General features: G+C 66.6%; 9 protein-coding genes across 9 annotated transcripts; 5 read left to right on the top strand and 4 right to left on the bottom strand.

The window, feature by feature from the left end:
• Positions 1 to 64: 64 nt before the first annotated feature.
• OSTLU_26050 (predicted protein) lies at positions 65 to 964 on the bottom strand (the record flags this gene model as incomplete). Its single annotated transcript, XM_001419878.1, has 1 exon — positions 65 to 964. The coding sequence occupies one exon, from the start codon at positions 962 to 964 to the stop codon at positions 65 to 67; it is 900 nt and encodes a 299-aa protein (XP_001419915.1).
• Positions 965 to 1,165: 201 nt separating this feature from the next.
• On the bottom strand, positions 1,166 to 2,464 carry OSTLU_26049 (predicted protein). The gene has a single exon (XM_001419877.1). The coding sequence runs from the start codon at positions 2,306 to 2,308 to the stop codon at positions 1,259 to 1,261; it is 1,050 nt and encodes a 349-aa protein (XP_001419914.1). The 5' UTR covers positions 2,309 to 2,464; the 3' UTR covers positions 1,166 to 1,258.
• A 232-nt stretch (positions 2,465 to 2,696) lies between these two features.
• Positions 2,697 to 3,821, bottom strand: OSTLU_26048 (MFS family transporter: multidrug efflux; the record flags this gene model as incomplete). Its single annotated transcript, XM_001419876.1, has 1 exon — positions 2,697 to 3,821. One exon carries the CDS (start codon positions 3,819 to 3,821, stop codon positions 2,697 to 2,699), a length of 1,125 nt encoding a protein of 374 aa, XP_001419913.1.
• Positions 3,822 to 4,349: 528 nt separating this feature from the next.
• On the top strand, positions 4,350 to 5,885 carry OSTLU_88383 (predicted protein; the record flags this gene model as incomplete). Its single annotated transcript, XM_001420056.1, has 1 exon — positions 4,350 to 5,885. The coding sequence occupies one exon, from the start codon at positions 4,350 to 4,352 to the stop codon at positions 5,883 to 5,885; it is 1,536 nt and encodes a 511-aa protein (XP_001420093.1).
• A 340-nt stretch (positions 5,886 to 6,225) lies between these two features.
• On the top strand, positions 6,226 to 7,281 carry OSTLU_3070 (predicted protein; the record flags this gene model as incomplete). Its single annotated transcript, XM_001420055.1, has 1 exon — positions 6,226 to 7,281. A coding segment is annotated over one exon (1,056 nt), but the record flags the coding sequence as incomplete, so codon positions are not given.
• Positions 7,282 to 7,839: 558 nt separating this feature from the next.
• Positions 7,840 to 8,478, top strand: OSTLU_38092 (predicted protein; the record flags this gene model as incomplete). Its single annotated transcript, XM_001420054.1, has 1 exon — positions 7,840 to 8,478. The coding sequence occupies one exon, from the start codon at positions 7,840 to 7,842 to the stop codon at positions 8,476 to 8,478; it is 639 nt and encodes a 212-aa protein (XP_001420091.1).
• An 11-nt stretch (positions 8,479 to 8,489) lies between these two features.
• OSTLU_26044 (predicted protein) lies at positions 8,490 to 9,377 on the bottom strand (the record flags this gene model as incomplete). Its single annotated transcript, XM_001419875.1, has 1 exon — positions 8,490 to 9,377. One exon carries the CDS (start codon positions 9,375 to 9,377, stop codon positions 8,490 to 8,492), a length of 888 nt encoding a protein of 295 aa, XP_001419912.1.
• A 387-nt stretch (positions 9,378 to 9,764) lies between these two features.
• OSTLU_4381 (predicted protein) lies at positions 9,765 to 10,628 on the top strand (the record flags this gene model as incomplete). The annotated part of the gene is made up of 1 exon (XM_001420053.1): positions 9,765 to 10,628. A coding segment is annotated over one exon (864 nt), but the record flags the coding sequence as incomplete, so codon positions are not given.
• Positions 10,629 to 10,773: 145 nt separating this feature from the next.
• On the top strand, positions 10,774 to 12,054 carry OSTLU_26042 (predicted protein; the record flags this gene model as incomplete). The annotated part of the gene is made up of 1 exon (XM_001420052.1): positions 10,774 to 12,054. One exon carries the CDS (start codon positions 10,774 to 10,776, stop codon positions 12,052 to 12,054), a length of 1,281 nt encoding a protein of 426 aa, XP_001420089.1.
• Positions 12,055 to 12,059: the final 5 nt, after the last annotated feature.

Here is a 12,059-nt window from a genome sequence, read left to right as displayed (position 1 = left end):
CAACAATTCACAAAATCCACTAGAGAACTAGAACTAATTTAATAGAAGGACAACACGACCGGACTCAATCTTTAGGCTCGATCGTTTGCCAAATACGAATCGTACCGTCCTCGGACCCGCTGCAGTAGCTGTTTTGATCGGGGGCGAACCTCACGCAGTGCACGGGCCCGTGGTGCCCCTTGTTTGTCTGTTCCTCCGCGCCGGTCTCCATGTCGTGCAAGTGCACCCACATGTCCGGACCTCCCGCGACAAACTTTTTGTGCTTCAAACTCACCGAAGCGCTCTCGACCTCGTACTCCATTGTCCACTTTTGCACCTTGGAAAAGTTTTGCAAATCCCAAAAAGTCACGTCCTTTCCGTCCGCCGTCGTCATGTTCTTCCCATCCGCGCTCACCTCGATCGACATCACGGGCGATTCCGTGCTCAGCGTCGTCACCACCGTATTCGTGCGCACGTCCCACACGCGAATCCCCTTATCCTCCGCGCACGAACTCAAAATCAGCTCGTCGTTCGCGATGAAACTCGCCGTCTTAATCTGCGACGCGCTCCCCGCCATCGCGTACGGCTCCGCTTCCGGTTTATTCAAATCGTATATCCGCAGTAACTTTTCGCTTCCCCCGGTCAACAACCTTCCGCCATCGTTCGAAAAATTCACGCTCTTCACGATGTGTTTATGTTGAAACGTTCGCAACTCGTCCCCCGTGATCGCGTTCCACAGCCGCGCGCTGAAATCCGCGCTCGCCGTCGCCGCGTGCGTCGCCTCTCCGTTCAGCGTGGCGTCCCACACGCATCCTTTGTGTCCCTGGAACGTGCCGACCCAGTCTCCGCTGTCGCCGCAGCGCAGCATCGGTTGGCCATCCTTGGAGCTGGAAATCAAAAACACCCCGTCCGGCGTCACGCGCGAGTATTCCAGCGCGACGATCGGTCGAGAGTGCCCGTGGCACACCAGAGGGACTTGGGGCATGGTTCGTGCGCGCGCGCGGCGCGAGCGGGCGTCGTGGGCGCGGCGTGCGCGTGGACGCGCGCGCGGAAAAGTGAGGCTCAGATCGTCCCGGAAACCCGGACGAGGCGCGCGGCGGCGAGGCGAGGCGAGACGACGCGACCGAGCGCGCGACGCGCGACGCGGGAATCGTGCGCGCGGCTCGAAATATCGTTGGTATTAAAAAATACGGTCGAGCGCGGTCGAGAGCGCGCGGAGACGCGCGCGAGGCGATGAGGCGGGGTCGTCGATTCCCCGACGCGTCGACGAGGGCGTCCGTCACTTGCGAGCGGAGCGGCGGAGACGTTTGCTCAGGGCGACGTAACGGTCGAGATCGAAGCCGCTTCGTCTGAGATGACTGTCCGCGTATTTACCCGCGAGGGAGTTTTGCCAAGTCTCGAAGGAGAAGTCTCGGCGGTTCCATAAGTAGTACACGTACACCAGGATCGCGTTGCAGAGGCCGACAAAGTACGACAACGGCTCCATGACGTCCCACGAGAATTCATAATACGTCAATCGCACGAATGTGGCGAGCTGTAGGCACAGAACGATTAATCCGCTCGATATGATCGTTCGCGAGCGCGCCTCGGCGCGTCGTCGAGCGACTTTGTAATTTTCCTTCATCGTCTCAAACTCGTTCGTCATGGCTTGCAAATCGGCGTCGGTGATGCCGTATACTTTCGAGGGAACGCCCGGCAGCACGCGCAATACCGCGCTCGTGACGTCTCGTGGGTGCAAATATACCATATCTTCGAGAATGAGCACCGCGCCGCACTCTTCGAGCAGTTTAACTTTGATCGCCGTCTCCTCCGCCGACCGCGGCGGCGACGTTTGATCGCGCACGAACGCCTCGAGCTCGCCCAACGAGATCGTATCCTTCGTCGTCCCCATGTCCTCGAGCGCCTCCAGCATCTGCACGATATCGTGCGACTTTAACAAGTTATCCAAGATGTTCTTATCCTTCCCGTCGCCCGGCGCCGCGTCCCCGGTCGCGCCGTTCCTCGCCGCCGCCGCGCCGTCGTTCCCGCCCCCGACCCCACCCGCGCCTCCCCCGGCTCTCTGATTATCGTTACCGCCGTTTCTCTTCCACGTCGCATCGCTCGCCGACGTCAGCGTCCGTCCGATCCACGCTCGCGTCGCTCGCGCGGCGCTCGTCGCGTCCGCCCGCGTCGTCCCGCGCGTCCCGCTCGCGCGTCCAACCTTCGCCCACGTCGTCAGCGTCGCCGCGCGCGTCCCCGGCGCGCCGTCCCGCGCCGCGAGCGTTCCCGACGCGCGCGCCACCGCCGCGGCGTTCGCGAACACGCGCGCGGCGCGGCGCGAGGGCGTCATCTCCGCGCCGATTGGAATTAACGACTTTGATTGAATGCGTCGCTTTTACGGCGCGCGCGGCGTCGCGAGCGCGCGAGCGCGCGAGCGCGGGCGCGCGACGATCGACGATCGCTCTCGCGCGCGAACGTGCGCGCGCGGTGGCGCCACCGCGCGCGGTGGTGTGCGGCGCGCGAACGAACGATGCGTCGGGCGACCCGGAGACTGTCCAGCCGACCGGGACGCGCGCGCGAGGCGAACGAACAAAGTCTCGAATCTTTTACACGACGCGAAACGCGATGACGCGACGGAAAAAGGCGGGAATAAACTAGGAAAAATACGCAGCGCGCGACGCGCGCGGGCGCGGGGCGCGAGGGGAGGGATGGGAAGACGCGAAGACGCGAAGACGGGCTCAACGGTCGACGCGCTCGACGGCGGCGGGGAGAAAGAAACAACTCGCGGCGGCGATGGCGGCGGCGGAGGAACATAAGATCATGCCGGCGTTGTCGGTACCGATGAAATCGTCCAATACGCCGAGGACGAGAGGTCCGATGAGGAAGATGAAATCGGCGGCGGATTTCGGAAGCGTCAGGGCTTCGCCTTCGCCACCCTTGGGGGCGAGCTCTTGCGCGAGGGCGTTGATCGCGGGACCGGCCGCGGCGGTCCCGATGCCCCACGCGCCGATGAAAAATATCAACTCAGATTGCGTCTGCGACTGGGCGCCGAAGAACAAACCCGTGGCGCACGCGGCGAGCGCGGCGCCGACGACGACTTTTTTGCCAAATTTATCCGCCGCCAAACCGCTCAGCGGGGCGGTCGCCAGACCTAACAACGCGGTGATGGAGAACAAGTTTCCAACCTCCGCGGGCGACGCGTCCAGGTGCCCGGAGGCGTAGAGCGGAATCACGGTGAGCTTGGCGACGAAACCCAGGGAATTCGCCGACGCACACAACAACAACACGCGCTGCTCGCGATTCGCCAACAGCGTCAACCAACTGCTCGACTCGCGCTGACTCTTGCGTTCCCGCAACTCTTCGCGCTCGTCGCTCGACATGAAAGGGTTAAGCCCTTCAAACATTCCTCCGTCCTCCTCGTCCATCGTCGCCTTTAATTCCGCCGCCTCGCGCGTCTCCTCCGTGAGCGTCTCGGGCAAAAACGAATACCCGATCGCCGTCCCGACCGCCGCCGCGGCGACGTAATAAAACGCCGCGGGCGCACCGTACGCCTCCATCAATCTCCCTCCTAACAACGGTCCTATCACCAACCCAACCGCGTGCACCGTGCTCTGTCCCGCGACGATGATTCCTCGCTTCTCCGGCACCCGCGCGCACAAATCCGCCAGATACGCCCTGTCTCCGCACTCGCACCCCGCGCGTCCGACTCCCAGCAGCATCCGCATCGGCACCAGCGCCGCGACGCTCCTCGACATCGCCGTTCCCACGTCCGCGAGCGCCATCACCACCATCCCTCCCATCATCAGCGGTTTCCTTCCGTATCGATCCGTCGCCCGCCCCAGCGGCAGGTTCAGCGTCAGCATCGCCAGCGCCGGCGCGCTGATCACCACCCCGTTCGCCGAGCTCGACAGCCCGATCGACTGCGCGTACAGCGGCAGCGCCGGCAGCAGCGCCCCGACGCCCAGGAACAGCACGAACTGCGACGCGAGCAGCGTGCGCAGGGGCTCGTAGACGTCTCGCGGCAGCCCGAGCGTCGTCGCCGCGCGCGCGCCGTCGCCGCGCGCCGACGCCCCGACGTCGCCGTCGTCCTCCGTCGACGCGCGCGTCCGTTGCGTCGTCGCGCGTCCGCGCGCGCGCGCCGACGGTCGTCGCGCCGTCGCCGTCGCCGTCGCCGCGTCTCTCGTCGTCGCCGTCGCCGTCGCCGTCGCGCCGTCGCGTCGTCGCGTCGTCGCGCGTCGTCGCGCCGTCGCGCGGTCGCGCCGCCGCGACGGCGCGCGCGGATCATGCGTCGCGCTCGCGCGCGCGCGCGCGAGCGCCATCGCGGTCGTCGCGCGCGCGCGTCGCGGATTCGCGTCGTCACTCGCGCGCGCGAAATCGAATCGAATCGAATCATGCGCGCGATTCAGCGCGGCGTCGCGACGCGCGCGCGCGCGGACGTCGCGGACGTCCTCGTCGTCGGCGGCGGCGTCGCCGGCGCCGCGCTCGCGTGCGCGCTCCGCGCGCGCGACGCGACGAAAGATCTGCGCGTCGTCGTCGTCGACGGTGGGGACGCGAATCCGGCGCCGAAGCGCGACGACGCGATCGACGCGCGGTGCGTCGCGCTGACGCCGCGGTCGAGGGCGTTTCTGGCGCACGAGTGCGGGGGGGCGTGGGACGAGATCGAGCGCGCGGGACGGGCGAGGGCGTTCGACGCGATGCAGGCGTGGGACGGCGTCGGCGGCGGACACGCGACGTACGACGCGCGGGAGCTCGGCGCGGCGTCCCTGGGGACGGTGGCGGAGAATCGGGTCGTGCTGTGGGCGCTGGAGCGCGCGGGCGAGCGACTGGGGGTCGAACGCGTCGCGAGGGCGCGGGTGACGGCGACGAAGACGCCGGAGGAGGACGCGAGCGGGACGCCGGCGCGGGCGACCGTCGTCGTCGAGGACGCGGGGAAGGGCGGGAAGGCGACGACGACGCGCGAGGGGGGGGCGGGAGGTGGTGAAGCGAGCGAGCGGACGATGGAGATCGACGCGCGGTTGATCGTCGCGGCGGATGGGCCGAAGAGCGCGACGCGGACGGCGGCGGGGATAAAAGTCGGGGGGTGGGGGTACGGGCAACGCGCGGTGGTGGGGACGGTGAGGACCGATCGCGCGCACTCGACGGCGTGGCAAAGATTCTTGCCGACGGGACCGATCGCGCTGCTGCCGATCGGAGACGGGACGTACTCGAACGTGGTTTGGACGACGACGCCGAGCGAGGCGAAACGCTTAGCCGAGGACGCGAGCGACGCCGAGTTCGCGCAGGCGGTGCACGACGCGTTGCAAGGGCAGGGGGCGTACAAGTCGCAGTACCAAGAAGATTTCAATCGATTCGCGACGCTGCGTTTCGTGGAAGACGTGGCGAATCAGGTGTTTAAGCCGCTCGCGCGCGCGGCGAGGACGACGATGAGCAAAGTCGTCGGCGTCCCCGCGATTGAGGGCGCGGACGAAGCGGCGCGGCTCGATTTCGCGCCTCCGTTTCGTTACCCGCCCGATGTATTGCCCGCGGGCGAAGGCACCAAGCGTGGATCTTTCCCGCTGTCCACGCACCACGCGACGCGCCTGATCAAGCCTCGTCTGGCGCTCATCGGCGACGCCGCGCACGTCGTCCACCCGCTCGGCGGTCAGGGCTTAAACCTCGGCTTACGCGACGCCGAGCTCTTAGCGAACGCGATCGCCGACGCCCGCGCGCTCGGACAAGACATCGGCAGCGTGAACGCTTTGAATCCGTACGCTCGCGCGAGCGTCGCCGCCAACGCGCCGATGATGGCGGCGCTCGACGGTTTACAAAAGCTCTTCGCCAACGACACCTACCCCGTCGCCCTCGCGCGCTCGCTCGGTCTCGCCGCGGTGAACGCCACGGGTCCAGTTCGCAGAAAGATCGCTTGGTACGCCATGGGCGGCGCGTGAGCGCGCATTAATTCTTAATCCAAATCATCATTCATTCGTCGACGCCTCGCGCCGCAGACGTCGCCTCGCCATGCGCGCCGAGCCCGACGACGACCCGAGCCCTTCGTCCCGCGCGCCGTCCACGTCCACGCCCGACGCTTGGACGCGATGGCTCACCGTCGCGAACGCCGAACTCGCGCGCGAGGGCGTCGCGCGCGCCCTGCGACCGGTTCAACCGCGCCGGCGGCGAATCGACCAAAGCGACGCGAACGACGCCGCGGCGACGTGCGACGCGCGCGAGAGCACGCTCGAGCGGTGGCGAACGAACGATGATGATCTCGGGGAGTCGTGCGACGGCGCGGGGACGTCGCGCGCGCTGCGCGTGTTCAGTGGGAACGATTATTTGGGATTGGGCGAGCACGCGCGGACGCGTCGCGCGGCGGCGAACGCGGCGGCGGCGTACGGGTGCGGACCGCGGAGCAGCGCGCTCGTGTGTGGATACACGGACATGCACAGGGCGCTCGAACGCGAGCTGGCGAGGATTTGCGAGACGGAAGAGTGCGTGTTGTTCCCGAGCGGGTTCGCCGCGAACGCGACGACGCTGCCGGCGGCGTGCGGATCGGAGGATTGTTGTATATTTAGCGACGCGTTGAATCACGCGTCGATCGTGGATGGGTGTCGATTAGCGCGACAGGGCGGTGCGACGGTGCGGACGTTCGCGCACAGGGATTACGACGAGTTGGAGCGCGAGTTGAAGACGTGTTCGGCGAAGCGCACGGCGGTGGTGAGCGATAGTTTATTCAGCATGGATGGTGATTACGCCGACGTCGAGCGTTTGGCGTCGTTGAAGCGCAAGTACGGTTTCTTGTTGATTCTCGACGAGGCGCACGCGACCTTGGTGTGCGGTGAGCGCGGCGGGGGCGTGGCGCAGGCGCGTGGGCGATGCGCCGACGTCGACGTGCACGTCGGAACGCTGAGCAAAGCCGTCGGTGCGCACGGTGGATTCGTCGCGTGCTCGCGCGAGATGAAGCGTTTCTTGGTCTCGCGCGCGCGTGGTCACATGTTTAGCACGGCGCTCCCCGCGCCCGTGATCGCGGCGGCGCTCGAGAGCTTGCGCGTCTTCGCCGACGACCCGTCGATTCGAGTCAAGCTCTGGCGCAACGTCGATCGCCTCAACGCCGCGCTCGCGAAGTCGCCCACGCTCGCGACGATGACGCAACCGTTGGTGAGTCCGATCGGGTCGATCGTCGTCGGCGCGCCCGAAGCCGCGCTCGCGGCGTCTGCAGAGCTCTTACGCCAAGGATTCCACGTCCCGGCGATTCGCCCGCCGACGGTGCCCGCGGGAACGTGTCGACTCCGCGTCGCGCTCAGCGCGTCGCATCGAGACGAGGACATCGATGAATTAGTCGGTGCGCTCGAACGCGCCGTAAAACCGCCGCGATCGAGGCTCTAACGCCCGCATCGCCGTCGTAAACATTAGTTGTAGAGCGTCGACGCGAAATGTCTCTTCGCGTCCGAGCGTCCCAATGTCGACGTCTCAGCGTCGCCGCGCACTCCGCGACGCCGCGCTCGATGAACGTTTCGAAAGACCCTTTCAGCGCCGACGACGCGCCCGTCGCGCCCGAGACGTCGCGCGGGCTCCTTCGAGCGCGCTTTTTCGACCAACGCGGCATCTCGCTGCGTCTGTTCGCCCTGCGAGACTTACCTCTGGACATCGTGGAGACGATCGAACGCGACGTTCGAGCGCTGCTCGTTCGAGAGAACGACCTTCTCGAGCTCGTGAATCTCTCCGCGCGCCACGGCGTGAGCCTGGAGACCCTTCGCGAGGCGCGCGAGGCGGGGAAATGTCTCGCGTGCGCGTACGCCGAAGTCCGGCGACGCGCGAGGGCGTCACAAATCGATGCGCGCGGCGACGCGAACGCTCCCGAGACTCCTCCCGAGCGCTCGCGCGCGCGCGACGAATCTTCGTGGACAAATGCCGGTGGTGTCGTCCTCGGACAGACCGTGCTCGAGCGCGAGCCGCGTCACGGGCGAAACGGACGTGCACGCGGCGAAGTGGATTAAACTCGTGCGGCTAGATTACGTCGACCCGACCGGCGCGGCGAGAACCTGGGACGCGGTGCGACGAACGACGACGACGAAAGAAGCGGAAGCGGACGCGGTGTGCGTGTTCGCGACCTTACGAGGCGGTGATGCGAAGGAGGATGAGGTGCTCTTAGTGAGACAGTTTCGACCGGCGTGCGGGACGGAGACGATCGAGTTGCCGGCGGGACTGATCGATGACGGCGAAAAGGCCGAGACGAGCGCGCTGAGAGAATTACACGAGGAGTGTGGGTACGTCGGGCGAGTGACGAACGTGACGCCGGCGGTCGTGCTGTCGCCCGGGTTGTCGGACGAATCGGTGGTCTTGGTGACCGTGGACGTCGATTTGGACGCGGCGGAAAACGCGAATCCGTCGCAGCGATTGGAGGGCTCGGAGTTTATCACGGTGATTCGATGTCCAAAGAAGGATTTGTTGCGAACGCTCGATGAGTTCAGCGCGCAAGGGATCAAAGTCTTCGCTGGATTGTACACGCTAGCTTGGGCGCTCGAAAACGCGAAGAATTTGCAATGACGACGCGAGCATCAATTTTCATCCTCGTCCTTCTCCGGGCTCTCGCTGATGGAAACGCCGTGATTCGGCAGATCCATCTCCATGAGAATTTGCACGACATTTTTCGTCGTCGGCGACGTGAGCGTCTCCAACGCGCGTTCGCCGTCGGAGTCTTCGTCGCTCGCCGGCTGCGTCGGTTGCGTCACCTCGGTCGCCGCCGGCGATTCCTCCTCGGGCGGCCCTTCCGCGGTCATCATCGGTTCCTCGTCCGAATCATCCGCTGTTTCCTCGCTCGCCGCCGGTTTCGACGCGACGATTCTCGGTCCCGCTCGCGCGCGCCGTTTCCCTCCCGGCGTTCGCGGCGCCGCGTCCGCGTCCGCCGACGCCGCGTCCGTTTTCCTCTTCCCTCCGCGTTTTCCACCGACGATCGTCTCGAGCGCCGCCGACGCTTCGCGCTCTGACTTCGCCAGCGCCTTTTTCGTCGCGCCGATCGCCCGCGCTTCCTCCGCGCGCGAACTCTCCAGCTCCGTCGCCGTCCACTCGTTCGCCTCCGCGAACGCCCGCAATCGTTCCGCCGTTCGCCTTCCCTCCCTCACGCACTCCGCGATCGCCGCCAGCGTCCCGCGCCGTCGTCGATCCGTCGTCTCGATCGCTTGTCCCAGCAGCACCGTCAGCGCGCGCGCGTCCGGTCGCGCCGTCGCCGCTCTCTTCGCGCGCGCTCGCGCGTCTCGCAGCGCCGCCGCCCGCGCGCTCTCCTCCGCGAACGCCCTCGCGCATCGATCCAGCGCGCGCGCGATCGCCCCCGGCGCGCGCACGCACGCGCGTTCGCTCGGATTGCGCGTGCGCGCGCGATCGAGCGCGCGGTCGACGACGCGACGCGCGAACAGAGGTTCCGGCGCGCCGTCGCGTTCGCGCGACATCTCGCGCGCGCGCGACGCCCGCGCGGCGTCTCGCGCGACGCGCGCGCGGCGCGAGGTCGCGCGCGCGCGCGCCGACGTCGCGCGCGCGTCAGCGGGCGTCGCGCGCGCGAGACGCGGGCGGCGCGCGCGAATCAATGCGGTGCCGGGAATCGCGATCGAACGTCAAAACGCGCCGCGCGCGAGAGATCGCGCCGCGGAGCGCGCCGCGCGCGAGAGCGCGGGCGCGACGCGCGCTCGGACGCGCGTCGCGCGCGCGCGATGCGTCGCGCGACGGCGCGCGTCGTCGGAATCGCGACGAAGAGAATTTCGCGAAATCTCGAAAGATCTCTCGACCGCGCGGCGCGGCGCGCGCACGCGACGCGCGCGATCGGGGCGCTGAAGCTCTGGCCCAGCGTTCGTCGCCTGTGCGAGGAGCACGGCGTGGACCCGGAGACGCTGGTGCCGGGGAGCGGACCGGGGGGGCATCTGATCGCGGCGGACGTCCTGCGGCGCGTCGGCGCCGTCGACGCGGCGACGCTGGAAAAATTAGGACTGCGACCGCCGGCGATCGCGAGGGACGAGCGGCCGAAAACGCTGCTGGAGGACTACGAGTACGGGCTGGCGCGAGGACAGCGCGCGGAGGACGCGGCGACGACGAAGATGCGACGGACGATCGCGAGTCGGTTGACGGAGAGCAAGACGAGGACGCCGCACGCGTACGCGAGCGCGGACGTCGATCTGAGCGAGGTCGCGGCGCTGAGGAGACGGGTGATGGACGCGAGTGGGGTGAAGGTGAGCGTGAACGATTGCGTGATGTACGCGGTGGGACGGGCGTTGAGGGAGGTGCCGGAGTTGAACGCGGGATGGGACGATGCGACGGGCGGAAGGCGGGCGTACGAGAGCGTGGACGTGTGCGTGGCGGTGGCCACAGACGATGGGCTCATCACGCCGATCGTCACGCGAGCGGATGAGAAGACGCTGACGGAGATCGGGGCGGACGTGAAGGGATTGGCGAAGAAGGCGCGCGAGGGCGCGTTGAAGCCGCACGAGTTTATGGGCGGTTCCTTCTCCGTGTCGAATCTCGGCATGTTCGGCGTCGACGCGTTTTCGGCAATCTTGAACCCGCCGCAAGGTGCCATCTTAGCCATCGGTGCCGGGAAGGATCGCGTCGTCTTGGTCGAAGGCCAACCGTCAACCGTACAGACGATGACGGCGACGGTGAGCGTCGACAGACGCGTCGTCGACGAAGCCGACGCCGCGCGTTGGCTCGACGCCTTCGCGGGACAGTTCAAGAAGACCGCCGAGTGGTCGATTTAACAATCATCGCGCTCGCGTCATCATCACTTAGCCGTTGTGAGAACCGACACTCAGCAGTAGGTAAAGCCTCGACCGTCGCCGCGTCGCCTCAAAACGCGCCATGCGCGCCGCGCGCGGCCACCATCCCGCGCGATGTACCGCGCGCGCGCACCGCATCGCGCGACGACGACGCGTCGTCGCGCGTCGCGCCGACGCGAGCGATCGCGAAACCGCCGCCGCGCCGAGCGCCGCGCAGCTCGTCAACGACGCGAAAAGTGCGCTGGATATTTTAACCGCCGCGGATTCGTTGCCGCTGCCGACGGACGCGTCGCTCGCGCCGCACGAGTCCCAGCTGCACCACCGAAGGAAACGCAAAAAGACGTGCTCGCGGGCGCTCCAAAGGCTGGCGAAAATGCTGGTCGGGACGCGACGGGAGGACGCGCGGCGGGAGGCGACGAGCGCGACGCAGTTCGCGAGGTTGGTCGCGGGCGCGCTGTGGATCGACGACGACGACGAGACGAGGAACGACCCGGAGGCTGGTGTGTTGTTTACCGAAACCGCGCGCGCGCTCGGGAGCTTGGCGCCGTTTGAGATGGAGGAAGCGGCGAGAGTGAATTTTTACGCGACGGCGGCGGCGGCGACGCTGCCGCCGCGCTGCGCGACGGTGGTCGCGTGGGCGCTCGCGCGGTGCGGGAGCGCGGTGCCGAACGAAGTCGACATCGCTATGCGTGGGGTTCCGTTTCGTTTTCAACCCTATCTAACGGCGGGATTGATTGATTTGGAGACTTTGAAACGCGAAGTGCCGTTCAAGCGCGAACAGTTGACGACTCGGGACGGCAGGCGCGTGGACGAGCGCCGCGAGACGTGTTGGATGGGCGAAGAACACGTTGGTTCGTACGCGTACAGTGGGAAAATTATGCAACCCGTGCCGATGTGCCCGGCGGTGGCGAGAGTGCGCGATGCATTGGAAGAGAAGACGGGCGAGAGGTTCGATTGCTGCTTGATTAATTTGTACCCGAGCGAAACGGCGGCGTGCGCGTATCATACCGATCCGTTCATGGGCATCGGGTACGCCACGGATAGCATCATCGTCTCCGTAGGTGAGACCAGGCGATTTAGTTTTAGGCCTCTAGGTTCGACCGACGCGGAGTCGCATTGGATCCGAACGCTCGATGGCGACGCGATTTGGATGTTCGCGAATTGTCAAGACGACTTCGAGCATTGCGTGATGACAGCAGAGGGCGACGGTAACGACGCGCCTCGCGCGAGCATAGTTTTCAAGCGAAGTCTGAAAAGAAAATCAGCGGCGGAGGCGAGAGCGAAGAAGAAGAAGAAGAAACCTCCACCGTCGTCGAGCGGAGGAGCCGGAGGAGGTAGGAAACAGCCTGCGAAGAGACGTTAGCATTC

Source organism: Ostreococcus lucimarinus, chromosome 10, assembly GCF_000092065.1.
Source record: "Ostreococcus lucimarinus CCE9901 chromosome 10, complete sequence".
In the NCBI taxonomy this organism is placed as follows: Eukaryota; Viridiplantae; Chlorophyta; class Mamiellophyceae; order Mamiellales; family Bathycoccaceae; genus Ostreococcus; species Ostreococcus sp. 'lucimarinus'.
Note: the sequence above shows the minus strand (reverse complement) of the source record. Positions and strands in the feature narration are given on the sequence as shown.